General features: G+C 64.8%; 3 protein-coding genes across 3 annotated transcripts; 2 read left to right on the forward strand and 1 right to left on the reverse strand.

Annotated features, from left to right (window-relative positions):
• Window positions 1-90: 90 nt before the first annotated feature.
• CHLRE_04g220950v5 (uncharacterized protein) lies at window positions 91-4,755 on the forward strand. The gene is made up of 9 exons (XM_043061899.1): window positions 91-451; window positions 566-656; window positions 904-970; window positions 1,311-1,495; window positions 1,704-1,841; window positions 2,330-2,425; window positions 3,031-3,114; window positions 3,334-3,408; window positions 3,944-4,755. Exons 1-9 carry the CDS (start codon window positions 402-404, stop codon window positions 4,073-4,075), a joined length of 918 nt encoding a protein of 305 aa, XP_042925251.1. The 5' UTR covers window positions 91-401; the 3' UTR covers window positions 4,076-4,755.
• A 9-nt stretch (window positions 4,756-4,764) lies between these two features.
• CHLRE_04g221000v5 (uncharacterized protein) lies at window positions 4,765-10,210 on the reverse strand. The gene is made up of 8 exons (XM_043061900.1): window positions 9,754-10,210; window positions 9,145-9,217; window positions 8,775-8,838; window positions 8,099-8,493; window positions 7,819-7,869; window positions 7,237-7,598; window positions 5,847-6,826; window positions 4,765-5,420 (listed from the first exon to the last, which is right to left on the reverse strand). Exons 1-8 carry the CDS (start codon window positions 9,790-9,792, stop codon window positions 5,039-5,041), a joined length of 2,346 nt encoding a protein of 781 aa, XP_042925252.1. The 5' UTR covers window positions 9,793-10,210; the 3' UTR covers window positions 4,765-5,038.
• A 120-nt stretch (window positions 10,211-10,330) lies between these two features.
• Window positions 10,331-23,041, forward strand: CHLRE_04g221050v5 (uncharacterized protein). Its single transcript, XM_043061901.1, has 19 exons — window positions 10,331-10,906; window positions 11,319-11,904; window positions 12,462-13,006; window positions 13,456-13,530; window positions 14,063-14,197; window positions 14,455-14,551; window positions 15,103-15,257; window positions 15,492-15,629; window positions 16,076-16,132; window positions 16,730-16,849; window positions 17,050-17,322; window positions 17,670-18,029; window positions 18,396-18,451; window positions 18,855-18,941; window positions 19,502-19,675; window positions 20,111-20,261; window positions 20,709-20,820; window positions 21,171-21,508; window positions 21,844-23,041. The coding sequence occupies exons 1-19, from the start codon at window positions 10,589-10,591 to the stop codon at window positions 22,063-22,065; spliced, it is 3,999 nt and encodes a 1,332-aa protein (XP_042925253.1). The 5' UTR covers window positions 10,331-10,588; the 3' UTR covers window positions 22,066-23,041.
• The last annotated feature ends 205 nt before the right edge of the window (window positions 23,042-23,246 follow it).

The following is a 23,246-nucleotide window of genomic DNA, read 5'->3' on the forward strand; positions in this document are numbered from 1 at the left end:
TGAGATGTAGTCTTACAGATAGTGCAGGCCGATTGCGCACTTGGAACTTGCCAAGACCAGCAAGCGATACATAGGCCAGTCGTCGTCCTTCTTATTATACAGCAGCTGCGTACAAACAAACCATCTTGCCGCGCTACTCTTCGGTGACAGCCCGTGCAGTTTGTCCTGCGCAACGCACCTAAATTGATCCACTAACTGCCTGAAACGTCTTGCACCTAGTTAATATTACCATAGCTGACTGATTATGCAGAAGCGCCGAAGGCCAGGCGACCTCGCGCCTCATTGACAGTGAAAGCTCAGCGCAGAACGCTTCTAGTGGACAAACGCAGCACAAATAGTATCCTGCTATAGAGCACGAATCGTAGACAGCACCCCGGTTGTTGCTGAAGCGTTTTGTGGAAATGGAGTACCTGGAGAAGGAGAAGCTCTTTGCGAAGGCGGACGCATTACGGTGGGCAGGCTCTCAGGGACCCCCTGCTTGTATGAACGCATTCATTAACGTCAGTCTTGGCGGAGACCCAACCCTGACGCGTGTTTGTGCTTCTTTCCTCCTGGGCAACGGCAGGCCGGGGCTTGGCGCCGAGCTATCGCGCCTACCCCTGCACTCTGCCTCCGAGCTTAAGGAGATAGATGACATGCTGGATGAACACCGCAAGGTGCGTGAAAGCAAGGGAAGGAGGCTGGAACATGTGAGCAGGCTGCCTTCCAGCAACGCTCGAGCGCACTTCCACGCCAAGCGGTCGCACGCATCATCCCAGTCAACCGTCACCACGCGCAACCTTAGCCCTCCACTTTCTTCGGGACCCTTTCTCTCCCTTTCTCTCCCTCACCTCTTTCGATGAAAAGTTGCTTCCGGTACCGAACTCACGACTCCTGCCTCTATCTGTTTTGTGGGTGACGCAGGGCTCAGAGCTGCGCGCTGCGGCGGCACGTGACTACCAGCGGCAGGCGGAGGAGTACCGGCGACTCAGTGAGTGCGAGGGCACAATAGAGAACAGGGCACGGGGCAGTTCCAGGGGTGCTAGGGGAACGTCCTGAGGAGCCTCCTGCGGAGAGTTCGTGGGTCCTCGACGCACAGCCCGGCCCACCTCCTGTGCCTGCATGTGCCTGTGTTTGCACTACGGCATTCCACATCCGCACACCTGAACACAATTCCTCCACACAGCCACACACCTCCGAACGCCTTCTCTTCCCCCTTCCCCCCCCCCTCCTCCTCCTCCTGCTCCTCCCCCATCTTTCCAACCTCCCTGCCTCCTACCTCTCCTCGCCTCCTCCACACCCCCTCCACATCCCCTCCTCCCCACGCACAGCCGCCCAGCTAGACGCCAAGCTGGCCGCCGCGGGTCTGTCAGCGCTGCCACCCGCCGCCACGTCGGCCGCTAGGCACCTGGCGGCGGTGGCGGGCGGGCTGGGTCTGGCCACGTGCGCCGAGGGGGCCATGCTGGCGGCGTGGGTGGCGGCGGATGCACGGCGGCTAGAGGGGGAGCGGACCAAGGTGAGGGGGTGGGGGCGAGGGTGACAGGGGCGAGGGTAGAGGGATGAGGAGGGGATCGGGGAGCTGGTAGCTTGTTAGTCAAGCCCCAGAAACCGAAACCAAGGGTTGGATGGACAAGTGGAGGTGGTGCAGCGGTAGTGGCTGGGAAGGTGACACGCTATGAACGTTGCGGTATTGCACGGTAACGGTTCCGGTGGTTTAACCGCAGGCGAAGCGCGAGGCGGCTGCCTCGGAGCTGTGCGCTGCGGCCGAGGCGGCCAGTCGGCAGGCGGAGGAGGTGGCGCGGGCGCTGGAGGGCGCGGCGGCGAGGCAGGCGGAGGGCATCCGGGCGCTGCCGAGGAGCCAGGTGCGTGCATGTGTGTGTGTGTGTATATGTGTGTGTGCATGTGTGTGCATGTGCGTGTGTGTATAAGTGTCGGCCCTGGGGGAGCATTGGGGCTGTGTGGTGAACCAGTTACGCCCTGCTCCCCAACCCCAGCCCTTGGGCCACTGGATGGCGTGGGCGGGTGGGTGGGTGGCGTGGATGTTGCTGATGTGGCCAGAGGCGATAGGTTGCACAGTGCGGGTTGGGGGCCTGGGGGGCTGTCTCAAAGGCGGGTTATTGTGTCAGGCTGCAGGGCTCTCGCGCAGCACGCGTGGCAAACGCATGCGCCGTTGGCTGCGCACGAGTGTGTGCGCATGCATGTGGATACGGTGTGTGGTGTAGAGCAGCAGTGTCTTGCCTGTGTGAGAGCTCTGCTGCTCGCCGCGCGACCCTCGTGTGCCGGTGCTGCTGCTGTTGGTGATACGGCTGGTGCTGATGCTGGTGCTGCTGGTCCTGCTGACGCATTGCAGGTGGAGCGGCGTCAGATCGAGGAGAAGGCTGCGAGCTATGTTGCCAAGATCCAAAAGACCACACGGCAGCTCCAGGACACGGGGTTCCGGGAGGAGGTGAGGGAGGCGAGGGGATGTGGTGGTGCGCTGGGGGGTAAATGCCAGCCCAAACTAAAGCAAACCAAGGCTGAACATGTGTGTGTGTGTGTGTGTGTGTGTGTGTGTGTGTGTGTGTGTGTGTGTGTGTGTGTGTGTGTGTGTGTGTGTGTGTGTAGCGGAGCACAGGCACAGGCACAGGGGGAGGGGAAGGGGTTAGGAGGTTGGGTGGTGGGTAGCCGGGGCTGGGTTGTGCTGGAAGGGGGGAGGGCGGCATAGGATCTCTGGGGCGTGGGTGCGGAGCATGGGTGCGGAGCATGGGTGTAGAGCATGAGTGTAGAGCATGCAGCAGTGGCCTGAGGCGGGTGGGGGAGCATGCCGCTTCCCGGGGCATCCATGTCGGGCGGGGGGAGGGGGGCGTTGTTAATACCAGCCCCAACTGAACTGAAACGGGGGCGTCAACGCCATGAAGTACCGTAACGTACAAATGCCGGCTGAGGGGCCGCAGCACCGCAGCCAACAAGCCCCTCCACGCCACTTGCCCTGCTCCTTGACAGACCATGTAATTGGCATGACGCCGCCCCTGCCGCCCCTCCTCCCCTCCCCACAATGTCCGTACTCCCCAGCTGGCTCACGAGGCTCTCACCGAGCTGGCCGGCAAGGTGGCGGCGGCGGAGGCGCAGCTGGCGGCGGTGCGGGAGGAGCTCAAGGTGCGTGTGCCCCCCGGTCCCGTGATTTTCCAGCCCCCACACAACCCCCGACCGCCAACCCCAAACTCCCCAACCCCCAACCGCCAAACCACCAACCACCAACCATCAATCTTCTTGTGCCCCACCCCCATACATACACACATACACACACGCACTGTCCTACGCGTAATGTTTTCCTTGTGCTCTTTAACACACACACACACACACATACACACACAGGAGTACGAGTCCATTCCCCCCAGCGAGGCGGGCCTGGCCAGCCAGATCGAGACTCTGCAGCGGGAACTGGACCAGGTGGGTGTGGAGGTGGGGGCACGGTGTGGAAATGGGGGCACGGGTAGGTGGTCGACACCAAACGAGAGGGACCTAGTTCCAGAAGTGCACGCTCGTTACATAGCGCGGGTGTGTGCCTGAGAGGCCGCGGTCCCCTCGCTCCCCTGGACCCGAAGGCAGGCCGGCTCCAAGCCTCCTCCTGCACCTTCCCACCACCTCCTGCTCGTCCGCCTTTCCACTGTCGTGGTCTAGGATGACCCCAAAAGCGCCGGTCCAACAGGGCCCGTTACTTGCAAGTCATTCCAACCCCTGGTATAGGGAGAGTGGGTTCCACACCCACCACTCCCTCTTCCACCTTCTCACCACCACCTCCCCCACCTTCCCACCTCCTCCCCCACCTTCTCACCACATCCGTCTCCAACTGGAGTGGGCGACGATTCCATCCCTCGGACATATAACCCCTCCTCTCCTCTCCTCCCCAGCACACACACACACACACACACATACACACACCGGTTTTCCGTGTGCTCTGTAACACACACACACACACACACAGGTCAACCAGGCTCTGGGTGGCGCCTTCGTGGGCCACACGGGCGGCTCGGGGCTGGGAGGGGGCGGCGGTGGCGGACACGGGCACGTGCTGTCGCGGCACGCCCGGGCCGGAGCGGTGGGCTTCGGGCAGTAGCGACGAGCGACCAGGGGTGTGAGCTTACGTGTCTCTTGCGGTTTTGAAGCCCTGACTTGTCTGCGGCTGTCGTCCCACGTGTAACCTCTATTCGCCAGGGGAGGAGCGACGGATCGGCGGCACAGTCATGTGACAGAGACAGCATTTGTGGCGTTCACGATCCAGGATTCGTGTCAAGTCGTTCGTGTGTGGCGGCGGCGGTTGGCCATTTCAAGAGTGCGCGCTGGAGAAATGATCTTTGTGGCATGGTAACGGTGCGTTGTAGCTGGAGTGGGCTTGTCTGTACGGTGGCAGCGCCACCAGCCATGGCACCTCCGGCTGCTGCCCACGCCGGCGGTATGGGTTTCTGTGCGATGTACATGATGGCACGTAGGATTCAAGAGGAGCATCTGGAGGGCTGCTTCAGGCCCGGAATTACCAGTGGCTTCCTTTCAATACGAAGTACCGACGCACCGTACATGCGGGTACACGGGAATATAACACAATCCCCTTCAGCATGTTTCCGCCGAGTGCGCGACTTCACAATTGCCTGTGTGGTTCACTGCCGCCGCCACCAGACGCTTCCAGCCTCCCCTGGTGCTTCCAGCATAGTGCAATCCTAGCACTCTATACTCGAGCATTCAAGCAAACAGCAAATGCAGCGTAACGGTGCGAGATCCCGCATGTAAGGCAAGATGCGAGCTGCCCCAGTAACACTGTAACAGCAACGCAACCCGCATCAACGCAAGCGAAGTACACACGCACAGCTTCAGCATTTCACACTGGTCAGCACCTGCCGATTGCCAATAACTCATGTCATCAGAGGAAGCCCGTGCCACCCTCCGTCCCTGCCCAGCTGCTTTGGCATGTGCCAATGTGTGTCCAACATTGCAATAACAACAACTCCCCAGTTTCCTCCGCCTCAACACAAAGAACGCTACGAAGTACCCAACCTCGCTGGCCATCGCGCCACCGCGCCTTGGCCTACAGCCGAGCGCGAGCCGCCTGCGACTCGAGCACCGGCTGCTGCCCCTGCCCCTGGCTCTGCCCGGACGACGTGCCGTTCCCGCCACCCGCGCCGCCACTCGGCGCCGCCGCCACGCCCGCCGCCGCCACGCCCGCCACCGGCCGCACCCGGCCCGTCACCAGCATCAGCAGGTCACGAGCGCAGGGCAGCAGCGAGCCCCAGTCCGACGCCAGCGGCTGCTGCTGCTGCTGAGATCCAGATCCAGATGTCGCAGCAGTGGATCCCGAGGCGGCAGCTGCCGGCAGCTGCTGCCGCCGTACGTCCAGCGGCTTCCAGGCCATGACGTAATCGCCGTGGCCCACGTGGTTGTACAGCAGGTGCCGTACGGGCACGCCGCAGCTGCGTGTGCGTGTATAGGTGCAGGTGTAGGTTGTAGTGTGTCGTAAGGTGATAGTGGTTGTGGTGGTTGTGGTCGTGGTTGTGGTTGTGGTGGTGGTTGTGGTGCTTGCAGTGTTGAAGTGGTGGTGTGTGTGCGTGTGTGTGTGGCTGATACTGCCTTCGGACAGGTGACACGCGTGTGGCACGAGGCTCCTAACACACATGACAACGTAAGGACCAGATCCAAGGCCACAGCCACAAAGGTGACACAGGTACGGCAATGATGCTCTCCCAAACGGCTGATCGGCACTCGCCGCTGTTCAACTCACTCCGTAACTCCTATTGACGGCCGCCCGTTTCCCTCCCCTCCCCTCGGGCTCGGGTACGTACCCCCACCCCCCTCCTTCTATGAACGGCCACCACCCCCTCACCCCCTCCCCTCCCCACCTGTCCAGCCGTGCCACCAGCTCCGCCCCCTCGTGCCAAGGCACCATATGGTCTGCGCAGCTGCCCATCACCACACACGGCGGCAGCCAGGCCGCCGCCGCAACCGTGAAGCGAGGCTGCTGCCCCTGCTGCTCCTGCTGCTGCTGCCGCTGTTGCTGCTGCTGTTGCTGCTGCTCCTGCTGCTGCTGCTGCTGCTGCTGCCGCTGCTGCTGCGGTCCTAATGCAAGGGCTGCAGGAGCGTATGCGCGGGCGCCGTTGGAGGGAGCGGGGCCGCCGTGAGAGGGGCAGGCGCCAGCGGCGGCGGGCAGGCCGGCACGGGCGGGAATGGCATCTCCCAACAGCTCAAATGAGTGAAAGAACTCCGTGTGCCGCTGGGGGGTGTGAGCGCCCGGGTGCTTCAGATACTGCCCGCTGCCGCCACCAGCGTTGCCGCACCCCTCCAGCCGCCCGCTCGCGCCGTCTGCACCTCCTGCCCCAGCCCCAGCCCCCACCGCCGCGGCGGTGGCCTCCGCCTCCGCCACCTCCATCGCCTCCGCCAGAATCACGGATGGCGAGGCGGCGGCGAAGCCCGCGGGGCCGCCCACCGCACGCTTCATCATAGACAGCTCGTGCACGTGCCGAGCCTTCTCAAATTCGTAGTGCTTGGCAATGTCGTACACCGCACTCATCCCAACGAACAGCGCCGGCATTCGTACGTCGACCTCGCCGCGGTGCGGCGCCGCCGCCGCCGCGGCAGCTACAGCCGCCGCGCCCCGGCTGCTACTGCCGCCGCCACCAACCCCGCTACTGCCGTTGCCGTTGTTGCTGACGTCGGCTTCGTCGTAGGAGGGCTCGACGTCCACGCCTGGGCGGGGGTGGAGCTGGGAATCGGCGAGTGTGCGGAGCGCGTGCAGGGCCCCGGGCAGGGAGGGCGCGGCGCCGCCCAGCAGGTAGGACCCGGCCTCCACACCGTCGCCGGCGGGATGGTCAGCGTAGTAGCCCTGTGGGGAGGTGGGGAGGTGGGGCGGTGGGGAGGTGGGGGAGTGGGCGAGGGATGTGTGAAAAAAATGGAGTGAAGGGGAGGAGGTTACTTTCAGCATTCCAGGCTTATGGGTCGCTGGCAGGACGTGCTGTTTGAAGGGCACATGGCGCGGGGAGCGGGGAGGTCCGGGAGGCAGCTTGCCAGGTTGTAGATGGATGGGGGCTGGGGGACGCGATGCGAAGAATGAGGCTGAAACTGTAAAGGGTAGGTGATTGCGAGCCGCAATCGCAACGCCTACACTGGCGGATAGGCATGGGCAGGCAGGCACACGCACACACACGCACGGCCCTCCGAAGCCACAACACACCCCTTGTCCCCCTGTCCGCAAGGCGGGCACCGTCACGCCACCACGTTGGCCAATGCGCGCACCTGCGGCTCCTCCTCCTTTGCGGCCTGCGCCCGCCGCTGCGGCGCTGGCCAGTGCGGGGCTTCTGTGGCCGCACGGCTCTCCGCGCGGCCGCCGGTCTCCACAGCCTGCTGGACCGCCACTGTCGCTCCGGCGCCTGCAGCCACCGCGGCCGCGGCCGCGGCCGCAGGCCGCGCCGGCGGCGCCAGCTGCGCCGGCGGCGCCGCCGCGGCTGCCGCCGCGGCGCGGCGCAGCAGCGCCCATGCCACGAGGTGCCCTCCTGCGGAGTGCCCGACCGCGGAGACGCGGGCGGGGTCTCCGCCGTACTCGGCCACATGGTCTAGGGTCCAGGAGAGGGCGGCGCTCACCTCCTCCACCATCGTGCCTGTGTGCGTTGACATTATTGCTGTTGGTGGTGTTGTGGTGGTGAGAGTGAGAGCAACGACGGTGTGGTTTGATCTCGTTGCGATGTGCGGTATACGGTAGGTTGGCGTAATTGTAGTTCACTATCACTGCGCTGTGCTGCCCTGCCCCACTGCACTCCCTGCCCCACTGCCCGTCATCCCACCCGTCAACGCCCCACTGCAGCACTGCCCATCACCCACCCGTCAGCGCGTCCGGGTACAGGGTGTAGGTGGGCACAACCACAATCAGGCCTGCGGGGAGCAGCGGAAGTTACATTCAGCGGAGCATGAGGGGGGAGCCGTTCATGGAGAACGCAGTGATGTGGGCGGAGGAACTCCAACAAACGCGCCGCCTGTGACCGCACCTGCCCCCTCCCCCAGGTTTTTCCTGCTGCTCTTCCCATTCCCACTGGTTGGTTCTGGCCCTGGGCTTGGGCACATACCTCCCACCCACATCCACCCGCCCCAGCTCCTCACGCACCCTGCTGCGCCAGGCGAGTGGCCATAGGCGCGTACTGCCACGTCTCGCCACTCGCCCACACGCCCCCATGCACGAAGAACACCACAGGACGCAACGGCGCCTGTCCCTGCGCCTGCGCTTGGCCTTGCCCTTGCGAAGCGGCAGTAGCAGCAGTAGCAGCGCCAGCAGTAGCGGTGGCACCCGCAGCAGTAGCGGCAGTAGCAGCCGGTGGCTGTAACTCGCTGAGCGGCACGTAGATGTCAGCGTAGTTGCGGGCGGCGGGGCCGTAGCGCACCTGCCGTGCTACAGCCACGCCGTCCCGGGCCAGCGGCAGCCGCCGCCGCTGCTGCTGCAGCGCCGCCGCCGCCACGTCGGGGGCCGTGCCTGCCGGCGGCGGCTCCAGGGCCGGAAGGCGCCTGTGGGAGGTCATTGACATGGTGGTGGTTGTGGTTGTGGCTGTGGTGGTTGTGGTGGGGGAGGGTTTGGTATTCCAATCCAAACTAGACCAAGACCCAGAACCAGCCCAGGGAGGTTGCGTATAGTGAGGGTAGTGAAGTGGAACATGGCACAGCCTCCATATAACCGCATGCAACCTGGACCAAGACCAGCCATCTCACACCAGGACGATGAGGTGCAAACTCCCGCACACATGAAGCGCGTTTCCTTTATGCTCTCTTTTAACATACTCGCCACGCACTTGTAAATGGACATGGAGTACAGCCCGTAGGGCGCCAGCGCCACAATTGCCGCCAGCTCCGCGCCTGCCGTCGCGGGATTGCGCGTTTGCGAGTCACGTGCGTGTCGTATGTCGCATGAAGCACGCCGCACAGGTCGAGCGAGGATTCGGTGGTGCACGTCTCGCCCCAAACTCCGCGCACGCACATCTCAGTGGCACCCACGTCACGCGTTGGGCTGTACGGCAAAAGGTTGTTACAAACCCCTATTTATATGCCTTCAAGGCTTCAACAAAACTGAGGCACGACAGGGAATACTTGGGCGTTAAGACAACACAATGGCAGCCGGGTAGCAGGACGCCAGGACAGACGCGCTCACGGGGAGCCACTCACCCAGGATGCGAGCCACCCGCGCCGTGCGGGCCAGCCGCGGGGCCAGCTCTGAGCCGGCGCTGTCAATGTCCGCCTGTACCGTGAGTGTATGTGTATGTGTGCGCGTGTGAGAGGTTTGGTCCGAGAATAGGCAGTCCCTTCGGCAACCAGTCAGACAATCTGTCAGCCGGAAGGTGAGTGCCACCGATCTGGGTTGGGGTTTGGCGTCCGTTTGGCATGTGCGTGCATCACACAGGTGTGTGCGTATGTGCGTGCATCACACAGGTGTGTGCGTGCGTGCGTGTGGATGCCTGGCGTAATGCCCGGTGGTTTGACTCCACCAAGGCGCGAGGTGGATTGAATCCGCCCCGGCACACAGTCTGCCTGGCCCCGGCCCTGGCAGGCCTGCTATCTGGGTTTCGGGTAGCTTGGGATTGGAAAAGCTACATCCCCGCTCAGCTCTTCACGTCCAAACCCCGACCCAGCAGCATCAGACGCTCTGCAGAGACAGCTGCAGTGCTGAACTGGTTCCGCACATGTGCTGCTGCTTTTGCTGTTGTTACCTAGTGCTACTGCTGCTGTTCCCTTGTACTGCTAGCTCGCTGTAAACAAACCTCACGGCTCGCGCACCTTGGCTCCTTTCAGCGCCTCACTGAGGAAGGAAGACATGACGACTGAGCGACGCCCTGTGCCGCCGGCAGTCTGGAATGGCGGAGGTAGGTCGCGAGGGCGCGGCGCTAGCCCGCTCCGCTGGGCAGGCGCAAGGCCCACAAGCCTTCGGATTTGGGTCGGGTTCACCGGCCCGGCGCGTAGCGGCTGAGCTAGCTTTCGCGGACCGCGAAGGGCCGGGCGGCTGGCCCGGAGCATGAGCCGGGGCGCCGTGCGCGTGCAGGCGTTTTCGGTCAGGTGGCAACTACTCTGCGCGTCAAGCCTCCGCGCTGTCTCGGCTCACTACTATGCTACTTACTAGCCAGTGGGTTAGTCCTCAGGGTGCGTCGGAGCAAAAGGGTAGGGAGGCCCGCGAGGGTTGTGATGGATATCTAGAACTGTACCGTGCGCTATTACCATGGTAATCGGTAACTAGCAGTTCATGATTACCCCTTGCAGCGGCGGGAGCAGGCACTAACATCAAACGCCGATCGAGGTGACCTCGGAGCTGCTCATCAGACAAAAACCGGAAGCCGTCTTCACACTCGTTCTGCTTCTAGTTGCGCTGAATACAGTATCAAGCCATAAACACATTCGAACGAGGCATACACGGGCTGGGGTCACGTAGTAGTGGGGCTTGGCCACCGGAGCGAAACTTCGCTCGAGTTTTTCCGCTGAACGAGTTGACCGGCACCATTTGCCTTTCAATCTCGTCTATGAAGTATGAATCCTGCATAGGGTCAACGCTAGCTCTAGCGCCTGCTGCGGTTCGGGCTTTTAGCTGCCGAGACTTCTCTCTAGTGCGCTCACGGCTGTGATGGCCAGCGACTATGGGAATGAAGATGGAGAGCATCTGCTTGAGGAGACGGACGTGTACAAGGCCACCAGCAGCAGCGACTTCGTGGTGGTGCGAAGGCTGCGTCTGTACAGGAATCGGTTTGTCACGTTCCACAACTTTGAGGAGACCGAGGAGGACAACAAGCAGTGGCTGTTGACGCGGGGATGCGACCTGAGCCCGCGGACCGTGGCAGAGATAAAGGAGCCGGTGACGAAGTATGTGCGGCCGCGGGGGCAGTGGGCCATCACCACGCTGGTCAAGTCGGTCAAGTCAAGCAAGGCCCACGCCGTGCGCCTGGTGAGCAGTCTGGCACACAGCGTCGGCAGTTAGGCTGTGCCGACCCGGAGCCATTTGGTGTTTCGAGAGGGACTAGCGGCGCCGGTTTCTGGTGCATAGAGGCAGCCGTTGACGGGAAGAGCGGGCACCAGCTGCAGCTGTCAGGCCACAGACGCCCCAGCCCGAAGCGCAGTCCTCATCACCCTTGGCACCCTTCCTGCGCCTAACTGCACCCAAATTCAAACCCCTTCACGTTTCCTGACTCCTGTTTCCTCGGGAGCCCGGTTTATGTTCGTTTGCGCAACGCGCCCTTCCCACCTAACCCCTCCCCCAACCCCTTCCCCCGTGCCCTCCCCCCAAAACCCTCATCCAAAACCCCTCCCCCAAAACCCCTCCCCCAAAACCCCTCCCCCTCACAACAAACCTGCCGCAGTACATGTTCACGCTCAACTGGCCCACCAAATGGGCGGCCAAGGGCTACACCTCCTTCACCTTCGGCTTCCCCTCCGCCGAGGAGGCCCGCCACTGGCACGCCCGCCTGGCGGACTGCATTGAGCTGGTGCGCATAGAGAAGGCCGCAGCCGCCTCCTCCTCCGGCGGCGCCGGCGGAAACTTCACCACGCTATCTAGCGGCCGCACCCCCGGCCTGGTCAGCGGCAACACCACCCCCATGCACACCAGCAACCACCCGCCCTCCTACACCTACTCCTACTCCGTCGGCGGCGCGGGCGCGGGTGCTGGTGCTGGTGGTGCCGCAGGCGCTGCGTCCGCGGGCGGCGTGGGGAGCAAGCAGCGGAGCGTGAGCGGCGCGGGCGCGCTGCCCAAGAGCACCAGCCTGCAGCACGCGGTGACGCCCACACAGGACCGGGGGCCCAGGGGGGCCTCGGTTGAGGGGCCACGGTCTTATGCGGGCGACTTCGGCGCGCCGTCCAGCCCGGGCGGCATGGCGGGCGTGCCGCCGCTGGCGCCGGGCGCGGGTGCGGGCCACCGCCGTAGCATGACCACGGCCTCGGAGCCAGGTGCGTGTGGATGCGTGCGTGTGGATGCGTGCGTGTGGGTGGGCGTGTGGGTGAGCGTGTTGGTGTGCGTGTAGGCGTGCGTGTAGATGGGGGGGGGGAGTTAGTGTAAGCGTGCGTGTAGATGGGGGGGGGGGGAAGTTGGTGTAGGCGTGCGTGGAGATGGGGGGGGGGGGAAGTTGGTGTATGTTCTAAACCCGACCAAGCCAAGACCCAGAACCAGACCAAAGAGGGCGCGGAGGAGGCTTGGCAGGGCGGGTGGGGGAGGTGGGGGCTTGTGATCGGAATGCGATTGGGGCATACGCAGGGAGGGCCGAGCGTGTGCCGCGCAAGGGGTGGCGGCGTGTGAAGGGATGTATGTATGGATCCTGGCGACGGTCACTCCTGGCGCTGGTGCGTTCCAGGGACGGTGCGTCGGCTTGGCTTCCTTAGCTCCTTCCGTGCACCACTGCTCCCCCGCTGGACTTCACGGACATCGGCAACAACGTGTCTGCTATACTACTGTACCAGGCTACGCCTTCACTTCTTAAACAGTCATGAATGTAATCCCCCTCCCGCAGCGAACCGCTTCCCGGGCGTGTTGGAGGACGACGACGTGCTTGCCAGCCTGGTGGGCGGCGGCAGCGGCGGCGGCGTGCCCAACCACCTCCACAACCACCACAACCACCACCAGCAGCACAACGCCAACGGCACCGGCTCCGGGGCCGGGGCCGGGCGCGCGGCTTCCTCCATGCCTGTCTCCCCAGGCTCCGCAACCCCGCTGGCAGACGCGGTAGCCGGCGCTGGGGCCGGCGCGGCGCGGCCGCCTGCGGCGGCCGCCGCAGGCGCGACCGGGCCGCGGCAGGCGACGGCGCGGCACCAGCCGCCACCGCCGCCGCCGCTGCGGACAACGCGGCTGGAGGGCGGCTTCAGCCCCAGCAGCAGTGATAGCGAGGGGGAGGGGGAGGAGGGCGAGGACGACGTGCGGGGCGTGGTGGTGGTGAGCGGCATGCGGCGGCGGGGGTCGGCGGTGACGACCTCCGCGCCCTGCAGGGTCCCGCGCGGCAGTGCCCGGTACGACGTACGGCAGACGCGGGGCGGGCAGCGCTGGGTGCCGTACAAGCAGGTGCGTGCGTGGCGGATTGGAGGGGGCGGGCGTGTGTACGGCGTGCGTGCGAGGGCAGGGCAGGGCAGGGCAGGGCGTGAGGGGGGTGAGCGCGAAGGACGTGTCATGCGGCGTCTGGTCAACGGCCGGGAAGTGTTGGACCGGAGCGCGAATTGGGGTTGTGGATTCGGCATCGCGCCGCGGCAACGGTAGCGCAGCAATTAAGGGGCAGCTGTCCATGAAATACGTAATGCGGTGTGTGTGTGTATGTGCGTGTGTGCGTGTGTGTGTGTATGGGGGGGCTCTCTGCCGCGCTGCCGGCTGCCGGCGGCACATGCCGGGGGGCACACACACATGTGTACTACCCGACCGCAGCCTCACCCCGACCTCACATCCTCGCCGCGCCCACACACCCACACACCCACACACCCCGCCCGCGCCTGCCCGCCTGCGCGCCTGCTCGCCTGCAGGTCAACGGCGTGGCCATCTACCACCGCCGCCAGACAGCCGGCGACACGGAGGCGGGCATGGGCGGAGAGTTCATGGTGGGAGCCGGAGGGCCGCAAGGGGTGGGGGCGGGGTTCACCAGCCCAAACTAAACCGAACCCGATCGGAGGGATTTACCAGCCCGTAATGGGGACTCTGGGGATGTAAGTAGCGCGTGGTGGGTTGCAGCTTGCGGCTTGCACTCCATGGAGGAGCCGCCAGCGTGATGGCCCCAGGGGCTGTCGATGACGCGGGGATGCGGATGCGGACGCGGGCGGGAAGAGGTTTGCCGCCGGATGCCACCTCCTTTGCGGCTTCACGTGGAGATTCTCTGCTTGGGCTCCCAACTGTCACACCAAGGGGGGTAGTCAGCAACCGGCGCTCATGCATCCGCACCACCATCACGGGTCGAAGTCATGGGTCCTCCCGCATCATGCCTCATCCGCACCACCACACACCGCCACACACCACCACGATACACACCACACACCACCCACACACACCCTAAACACCACCCACCACCCACACACGCCACTAAACACCGCACGCCACCACCACCACCACCACACCACCTGGGCCCCCCTCGCGCAGGTGAGCACGGTGGTTCGCGGCTCCCCGCGGCGCTGCCTGGAGGCGCTGACCAGCAAATGCGGCAACACCACCATCCTGGGCCCGGCCATACTGCAGGAGGTGCTGCAGCAGCGGCAGGCGGACGACGAGAAGGAGGTGAGGGAGTGGGAGTGATGAGGGGAGAGGAGGGGAAGGAAAGAAGGAACAGAAGAAAAGGGGTGGAGAGGCAGGGAGGAAGGGACAATGGTGCCTATGGCATCTAGGGCTACGTCTGTACGTCTCTCCTCCACCTCTTCACATCTTTCCACCTTTCTCGACCTCTCCCTCCACCTCTCCCTCCACCTCTCCCTCCACCTCTCCCTCCACCCCTCCCTCCACCCCTCCACCCCTCTCCCTCCTCCCCCGACTGCCAGGTGCTGCGCATCATCCTGCAGGCGCCCGGCGCCACCGGGGTGCTGTGTGCGCCGCGGGAGCTGGTGGTGGAGACGCTATTCAAGACGGACGACAGCGGTGGGCGCGGCAGGGGGGGGGGCGGGGGCGAGCGGGGGGTTACAAACATGATTAGTTCAGAAATGAAGGCGCAGGAACCTTAGTATAGCTCGAGGAGACCTGGTGGCAAGGGTGGACAGGTGGGGAAAGTGGGGGGGGGGTTGTAAATACCAGCCCAAACTAAACCAGGGGGGGTTGTAAAAACCAAGCCAAAGTGAACAAGACCATGTCGAGCTAGCGGAGCACAGAGCAACAGTTGCAAGCGGGGAGGAGGCCGGGGGAGCGAGGAGTGGGCGGGCGCGCGGGCGGGGGCGGGGGCGGTGGATTTGTGAGATGGAACTGTGAGCAAGGATGGGGACCGGTGGTCGGAGTAACTTGCTACGTGCTGCTAATGGGGCAGCCGAAGGCGCGGCTGAAAGGAAGTCCCGCAATACGGCTGGGCTTGGGGCGGCGACGACGTTGCAGTGTGGGTGTGGCACGAGGGAGTCCCCACTACCCCCCCCCCCCCCCCCCCCGCCCCTTGCAACACCGCCTGCGCCTCAATAGTGACACCTGGGACCCCTCGGCTGCAGGCCCCACGCTGGTCCTCATGTTCAATAGCTGTGAGCCGCCCGCCCGCTTCGTGGAGCGCAAGGCCGGCGGCGCCGGCACGCCCCAGCAGCAGCAACAACAACAACAGCAGCAGCAGCAGGCGCAGGCGCAGCAGGAGCAGGACAACATGTACCAGGTGGGTGGCAGCGTCAAGGGTTCAGGGCGGGGGTGAGAGCGAGGAGAATCCAGGTCAGGCTGGGGAGCTCAAGGGCAGGGGCAGGGCGGCGGGACACCAGACGTCGCTGTGCAGGGGGCGGGGGGGATTGTCTACCGTCTACCACTTCCTTAACTAACCATGAATGTAATCCTTCTGGCTACGCCTTCCCTTCTTAAACCATCACAAATTTTACCCTCGCTCCTCGCTCCCCAGGCCTCCAATGTGGGCAACCGGCGCAGCTGGTGGGGCCGGCCTGTGCCCGCCCGGGTGCGCGGCGGCTACACCATGGCGCCCCTGGAGGAGCACAGCCTGGACAGCAGCCCGGAGGCGCTGGTCACATGCATCATGAAGGTGAGGGGGGAGGGGGAAGGAGGGGCGGGCTCGGGAGGAGGGGGAGCAGGATTGCGGATGAGGGGCGGGGGGGGGGAGTTGTACATACCAGCCAAACCAAGCCGAAGTAGCGGAGCACAGGCAGAGGCGGGGGCGTCTACGGTGTGGTAAGGGTGGCGGGGGAATGAGGGGCCGTGCATGCGGCCGAAGGTGGGGGTGGCTACACACAGGGGGGCGATGCGCGCGCGCTTGGTCATGCCATGCTGCACGGGGGCAGGGGCGCCGCCGCTCTGCTGGCTGCCCACACATCCACATGTTATTGGCACCGCCGCCGCCACCACAACCTTACACATACGTTTCTGCCGCCGCCGCCGCCGCCGTCGCCGCCCCTCACGGCAGCCACTGAGTTGCGTTACGCTGTGTGCCATGGCGCCGTGACGCGCCCCTGTGTGTGTGTGTGTGTGCAGGTGGACCTGGGCGGTGTGTGCGGCGAGCGCAGTTGGCTGAGGCTGGCGTCCGAGCTGGTGCGGGCGGGCGGGCGAGGGGTGGTGGCGTGGCGTGGCGTGGCGTGGCGGCTGTGGGGTTATGGGGGTTTGGGGGTTTGGGGAAGGGGTGTAGGCACCGGCCTCAACTACGGTAAACTATGGCCGAACCCAATGCAAAGGAGCGAGGAGGAGAGAGAGCGTGGTTGGGAAGGGGGTATGCCGTATGTGTGGTGGACTGGTGGGACTGGTAGCGCGTATGCGGTCCTGTGGTGGACCCCACACGGACCTGCAGCCACACCCGCTCGGGAGCGCAGCTGCCCTGCGCATGCTGCATTGTCGCCACTCCCTACCCGCCACGCCTCCCTCGTCCCACCATCCCTCCTCCTCACTCTTCCCATCCCGCCATCTCTCCTCCCCTTCACCATCCTCCCACCATCCCTCCTCACCCTTCATGGCTACGCCTTCACTTCTTGAATAATCATGAATGTGACTCCCCCTCACCATCCCTCCTCCCCATCCCACCATCCCTCCCTCCTCCCCCAATCCTCCCTCCCTCCCTCCTGCCCCAATCCTCCCCCAATCCTCCCTGCCTCCTCCCCTCCTCCCCCTCTTCCCCTCCTCCCCTCCCCCCCCCAGGTGGGCTGGACGGACGCCTTCCTGGACCGCATGCTCATGGCTGTGACGCTGCTGCGGGACGAGGTGGAGCAGGGCCGCTTCGTGGTGCAGCCGCTCAGTATGGTGGCGTCGCAGGTCAAGGTGCGGAGGGGGAGGAGGAGGGGGAGAGGGAGGAGGAGGAGGGGGAGGAGGAGGGGGAGGAGGAGGAGGAGGAACGGGAGGAGGGCGCGCGTGGCTACGGCACTGCCCTGCCCCCGTCCAAAGCATCTCCAGCAACCCCAATCATCCCAACCACAACCCCAACAACCTTAACAACCCCAACAACCACAACAACCGCACAGGAGCGGGAGCGCGACGCCGCCTCCACGCCCGATCTCGCCGGCCTGATGACCGGCCGCAGCCATGAGGGGTCCGGAGCCGCGCTGTCGGGAGCCGGCGGCGGTGGCGGCGGCGGCGCGGCGGCGGCGGGCCGCCGCTGCCTTCCGTCGCGGCTCCAGACGGTGCTGGCGGGCGGGTGCAGCCTGACGGGGGCCGGGCGGCCGGCGTCGTCGGCGGCCGTGCCGGTGGTGGCGGCGGAGGGCGGCTCGCCCACTGCGGCGGGCACGCCACACGAGGTGCGTGTTCATGTGTGTGTGTGTGTGTGTGTGTGTGTTTGTGTGTCTGTGTGTGTGTGTTTGTGTGTCTGTGTCTGTGTGTGTGTGTGTGTGTGTGTGTGTGTGTGTGTGTGTGTGTGTGTGTGTGTGTGTGTGTGGATGGAGGGCGCAAATGGAGAACGGGTAGGCACGGCTTGCGAAGCTGCTAGCGGGGTGCAATGGGGGAACGCGCACGGTGCTGCACTGCTGCTTGCCCTGCGGCCTTTCTTATTCTGCAAGGCTGCGCAGGCTCGTGCTTTCTTTACATTCCCCACACCTCCTCACACGGCTGTCCATTCACTCTGAAACCTTTTCATCGCCGCACACAGAGCCCGCAGCTGCTCGACGCACTCGACGACGCCGCACACGCGGCCGCCGCCGGCGCCGCCGCCGCCCACGGCGGCCACACCGGCGGCGCCTTCGCCGATGCCGACGGCCGGCGCTACGCCGAGGCGGCAGCCGGCGCCTGCGCCGCCGCCGGCGCCACTTGCTCCGCCGCCGCCGCGGCGGCCGCGGCGGCGGTGGTGGCGATGGGCCCTCGGGACGTGCCGGGTGCGGAGGGGAGCACGGGCGCGCCGCGCTACACGGAGACGATGGCGGACGTGCTGGAGCGCATGCGGCGGCTGGCCTTCCTGGACCCCAGCGTCTGGGACGGACTGCACCAGCCAGGCAAGGACGCGCCGTTCAAGGTGCGTGGGCGCGCGCGTGCGTGGGATGGGTGGGGGACTGGGCGCTGTGGGCTGGCTGGGCCCAAACTGAACCAAAGCGCGTGTGTGGGGTGTGTGGGACGGGGGACGGGGCGCGGGTTGGGGTTAGGGTGGGGGCGGTTGCGTGGTCGTGTTTGCAGGATAGCTGGGCGAAGTATGGTGGGAGCAAACTGCGTGTTTGCGGCTAGGCAAGCAAGGCGGCAGCAGCAGCAGCAGCAGCAGCAGCAGCAGCAGCGGTGTACGGGTTAAGAAGGACAGCGTTGGGGAGCGAGCCGTCGCTGGGTTCCACCACACGCACACGCATTCACGCGCACGCACACACCGCTGCCACTGCCGCTGCCGCTTCAGGTGCGCGGCCCCACCTACCTCAAGGACCGCAAGAAGATCCCCGCCGGCAACACCCGGTGCGTGCCGGCGAGCGTGTGTGCGGCCTGGATTCTGCACAGTCACACGGAATGCAGTACGCGCTCGTTTGCAAGGACGTGCGTGCATGTGTGCGTGCCGTTGTGCGTGTGCGTGTGTGTGTGTGTGTGTGTGTGTGTGTGTGTGTGTGTGTGTGACAGTATGACGGTATGCGCGGCTGCTGGGGGCTCGGGTTGCTGTGGGCGTGTGTGGGCGTGCACGTGTGCTACTGCTGCTGCTGCTGGGCGCCCCACCCGTGTATTTGGGAGCTTACGTATACCTGGGTACACACTGGTGCAGCCATGTGTGGACGCGGCCACACACTGGGTCACACTGAAGTGCCCCTCTCCACCACGACCGCCACCTGCCTCAGCCTGCCTCCGCCACCTCCCGCCTCCGCCGCAGGTTCGTGCTCGGCGCCATGGACGTGATTGCGCAGCCGCCGGGGCCCACGCCACACGAGCACGTGGCCCGCTTCCTGCCGTCCATCCGGTGAGCGTGAGCTCGTGCGGGCCGGGGGCCGGCAGCAGCAGGGCACAGCGGTGGAGAAGAAAGGCGGGGCCTGGGGGTTGGCGGCCGTCCCTTCATGCCTGCCCTCTACTCACGGTGGCTTCGTGTGCTTGTCCATGCGGCACGGCGGAAAGGACCCTTCCCCTCGTTTACGCTGTAACCCCGCCCCTCATCCTATCACCACCCTCCTCCCACCACCCTCCTCCCACCACCCTCCTCCCGACACCCTCCTCCCGACACCCTCCTCCCAACACCCTCCTCCCACGACCCTCCTCCCGACACCCTCCTCCCAACACCCTCCTCCCACGACCCTGCTCCATGGCCCCTCAAGCATCGACCACGCTCTCCTCCTCGCTCTATTGCATTGGGTTTGGTTTAGTTTGGGCTGGTATCTACAACCCCTCCCTCGCCACCTCCTCTCCTTCTCCTTCCCCCTGTACCTGGCTACGCCTTCACTTCTATAATCACCATGAATGTAACACCCCCCCCTACACTTCTCTGTACCAATCCTTACAATCCCCCCCTCGCCCCTCCCACCACAGCGAGAGCGGCGCGCCCTTCATGGTCATTATCCATCTGGTCATTCCCGGAAACCCGCTGCTGGGCATCGTGGCCACATTCGTGACCGACCGCCACCCCAGCGCGCTAGGGCCGCCGCCGCAGCACCCCATGGAGGACGACCACGACTGGGAGCCCTTTGACTTCGTGCTGCACAAGTGAGGGAGGCGAAGAGCCAGGGAGGGGGTGCTGTGGTGGTGCTGGTGCTATTGGCAGAGGGCGGGAGGGGTTCGGGCATGGGGTTGGATGAGCGCCGCCGGGCTGAGGGCCTGGAGGGCCACGGGCTGGGGGTGGCGATTTGCATGTTACCAGGTTGGGGGGGGGGGAGGAGGTGGCACCGGGATGGAGGGATAGGGGCGGCGATTTGCAGATTGCCGGGGACTGACGGGGGCTGAGGATGGAGGGCTGGGGGAGCTCGAGCGGCGTGGACAGGCAACGTTTGGGAAATAGGGTGCGGCCGTGCACGCGCCTTCCGGTCCCTCAAACACCATGCACACGCACCCCACCACCCAAACGATCCACCGCAACCACCGAAGCCTCGTCCACCCACCCGCCCACCGTCTCCCTCCCACTCCCACTCCCACTCCCTCCAGGTACATGACCGGCACGACGCACGCGCGCAACCACTGCCTGAAGCTCATCCCGCACATTGCCGACGGCAGCTGGATGATCAAGCAGTCGGTGGGCACCACGCCCGTCATCCTCGGCAAGCAGCTGCGGACCATCTACTACGAGACGCCGCAGGTGCGAAGGCAAGGGGGTTGTAGATACCAGCCCAAGGGGGGTTGTAATTACCTGCCCAAACTTAACCAAACCAAGTTAAACTAGCGGAGCACAGGCAAGGGGGAGGATATAGCCATTAAACGGTTGTATGAAAAATGGAACTGCCGACGTCCGGAGGCACAGCGGGAATACGCGCGGGGGTGGTGGTGGAGGAGGCGGGCGTGCGCATGTGGGCTTGGGCGTGTGTGAGACGTGTGTGAGACGCCACAGGTGTGCTAGCGTGTGCCACGCTGCCCCGAGTACCGTAGTAAGGAACCTCCACTGCGGATTCGCGCGGCTCCGCAAAGAGTTGCTAAGGGACGGGAGAGGCGTTCACACGGATACGTTTGACTGCAATGTCCTAACCTGCCCCGCGCTGCCCTCCCTCCCTGCCCTCCCTCCCCGCCCTCCCTCCCCGCCCTCCTGCAGTACATTGAGATCGACATCGACATCTCCGCCAATAACGTCGCCTCCTACGTGACGGGCCTGGTGCGAGGCGCCACACGCAGCCTGGTCATCGACATGGGCTTCGTGTTCGAGGGTGAGCCGGGGCAGCTGGGGCAGCTGGGGCGAGGGAGGGAGGCAGGGAGGGAAGGAGGGAGGGAGTTTTATGCCGAAATGGTTTACCGCCAACTGCACTGTCCACATCCAAAAACGTCCGCCTCCCCTTCCACGCGCACGCACGCACGCACACACACACACACACACACACACACACACACACACTCTCTCTCTTTCTCCACCCTGCACACCCTGTGCGCACACGCACACACACACACACACACACACACACACACACACACACACACACACACACACACACACACACACACACACACACACACACACACACACACACACACACACACACACACACACACACACACACAGGCACCACTCCCTGGGAGCTGCCCGAGGCGCTGCTGGGCACGCTGCGCCTCTACAACCTGGACTGCCGCAACGCCAAACTCATCGACGTCAGCCACGAGATCCCGCTGAAGCCCCCCACCGTGGCGCCGCCACCAGTGCCGCCCTCGCGCGCCGCGCGCGGCTCCTTCTGCGCCGCCGCCGCCGCCGCCAGTGCCAGTGCCGGCGCGGGGCTGGCGCCTGCGCCGCCCTCGGCGGCGGCTGGGAATGGTGGTGGGAGTGGAGGCGGCAGCGGTGGTTCCCTGCACCGCGTGGGAAGCGTCAATGGCGCGCCGCTCATGTCAGCTCCGGGGTCGGCGCTGGTGGGTCGTCGTGTGCTGGTGTGTGTACCGTTTGCGGTATGGGTAGGGAGGAACGGGCACCCGCAAGGCGGGATGCTGTACGGGTCCGGAGCGGAGGGGGAGTCAGTCCGTGCCGCCATACCGCTGCCCACCTGGCCCCCGCTTTGTTTTGGGCGACAACTCCTCGACTATTGGGATTTGTTGTCTTCGGCTCGGGCAACCGCTCCCCCAGTACATCCTGTACCGCTTCTCCAACCATCCGTGGAACCCCCTCCTCGTCCGGGGCCTTTAACGTGTGCCACCTAGTTCCTACATGCCACCCACCACCTACTTCCCACCGCCGCTGCCATTTGCAGGCCACAGCAGATAGCCCGCGCGGCGCCTCCCCTACGACCGCGCCGGCGGCCGCTGCTCCCGCCTCTGCGCTGGGGCCGTCGGGCCCGGGCGCGCCGCCCTCGCCGCCGGCCCCGTTGCGGGCGTCGAACTCCATCAACAGCACCAGCAGCACCGGGTTCAAACTGGGCGGCGCCGGAAGCGTCGCGGGCAGCAGTGCGGTTGGCACGCCCACCAAGCGCTAAGTAAGCGAGGCGGCGCGTGCAGGGTCCCGTGTGCTGCTAATTGCTGATGGGTGCCGCTAATTGCTGCTGATCGCTGATGGGTGTACTTGTTGGGTGTATGTTGGGTATGGGTGGCGGCGGTGTCGTGGCGTGGAGCGCCGGCGGCACAGCGGCTTGGAGGTTGGGGGCTTTGCGCAAGTGTGGATCTGGATCGAGAAAGAGTGAGGGTATCTGCTTGGGGTGGAGGGCAAAGCTTCTCGTAGGGCGCGTGAAGGCGCAATCTTCACTTGAGTCGATTTAAGGTGTATTTGATCACAACAGAGGAGTCGCACTATCGCTTGGATGCATGCGTACGTGAGTTTAAGAGTGAGTTTCCCGACGCTTGCAGGACGGGCCTGTGTTTCTTTTGCGCGAGTAGCAGTAACAATGATCCGTGAATGCAAATAACAGACGCGACTTCTGCCTCTGTGGCTGGTGAACAGCTGTGCCTCATGAGGTGCTAACGCGATGGGGTAGAGATGGGCAGGTGGCTGGCGTGTGCGCAGGTCGATGCCACCAAGCAACCTGCGTCCGTGAGTCCAACTGCAAGCAATGGGGCATGCCGCGCGTGCGGGCGCGCATAGACGAAAGGACGAGGTGTGCTATGAAGTCAGTGTGATCCATCTGCATGGCTAGAGCGAGCTCAAACGTGTGCGGGCTGCTTCTTGCTGTGGTACGCATTGTCGGCTGATGCGGACGGGGTCGAGTTGTTTTGGTGTGCCCCGCTTTATGGCTGCCGCCGCCCCTTGCTTTCACGATTGCGCTTGTACTGAGCTACCTTCCGATGCGGGACAGGAGGAGGAAGACAGCGGCCCCAAGACTTGCAATTGGAGCAGCAGCATTTTGTGCCTTGCTATCAGCGGTAATCTACATGTAGCGCCGTAATGCCGCTCGCAGAATGGGAGGGCGCGTGCCATTGAATGCACAGGTGGAGCGCCGTCTGTAATCGCCATTCCGCTCCGCTGACTCCTCGCCCCTCCAACCTCTTCCTGCCCCTGCCCAGCTGCCTCCCAGCTTCTTCCCTGGCGCTGCTGCCGCGGCTGCGCCGGCGCTGCTCACGGCGCCGGCGCCGCAGCCTGCGGGCCAGTAACCGTGACAGTACCGCTCTTCTTCATCCTTCAATTGAGAAGTCCACGAGTGGCCGCATCCTATGTTGTAGAACG

This window comes from Chlamydomonas reinhardtii, chromosome 4 (assembly GCF_000002595.2).
Source record: "Chlamydomonas reinhardtii strain CC-503 cw92 mt+ chromosome 4, whole genome shotgun sequence".
Taxonomy (NCBI): Eukaryota; Viridiplantae; Chlorophyta; class Chlorophyceae; order Chlamydomonadales; family Chlamydomonadaceae; genus Chlamydomonas; species Chlamydomonas reinhardtii.

What these genes read in the sequence shown, in the direction of transcription:
- CHLRE_04g220950v5 (XM_043061899.1), top strand. Translation starts at nt 402, where the DNA reads ATGGAGTACCTGGAGAAGGAGAAGCTCTTTGCGAAGGCGGACGCATTA. An exon ending in GGGCGCTGCCGAGGAGCCAG is followed by an intron (nt 1,842 to 2,329) that starts GTGCGTGCATGT and finishes GACGCATTGCAG; the next exon opens with GTGGAGCGGCGTCAGATCGA. An exon ending in TGCAGCGGGAACTGGACCAG is followed by an intron (nt 3,409 to 3,943) that starts GTGGGTGTGGAG and finishes ACACACACACAG; the next exon opens with GTCAACCAGGCTCTGGGTGG.
- CHLRE_04g221000v5 (XM_043061900.1), bottom strand. Translation starts at nt 9,792, where the DNA reads ATGTCTTCCTTCCTCAGTGAGGCGCTGAAAGGAGCCAAG. An exon ending in CAAAGGAGGAGGAGCCGCAG is followed by an intron (nt 6,827 to 7,236) that starts GTGCGCGCATTG and finishes ACCTCCCCACAG; the next exon opens with GGCTACTACGCTGACCATCC. An exon ending in CTGGTGGCACGGCTGGACAG is followed by an intron (nt 5,421 to 5,846) that starts GTGGGGAGGGGA and finishes ACGCACACGCAG; the next exon opens with CTGCGGCGTGCCCGTACGGC.
- CHLRE_04g221050v5 (XM_043061901.1), top strand. Translation starts at nt 10,589, where the DNA reads ATGGCCAGCGACTATGGGAATGAAGATGGAGAGCATCTGCTTGAGGAG. An exon ending in ATTCAAGACGGACGACAGCG is followed by an intron (nt 14,552 to 15,102) that starts GTGGGCGCGGCA and finishes CCTCGGCTGCAG; the next exon opens with GCCCCACGCTGGTCCTCATG. An exon ending in TGGTCACATGCATCATGAAG is followed by an intron (nt 15,630 to 16,075) that starts GTGAGGGGGGAG and finishes GTGTGTGTGCAG; the next exon opens with GTGGACCTGGGCGGTGTGTG.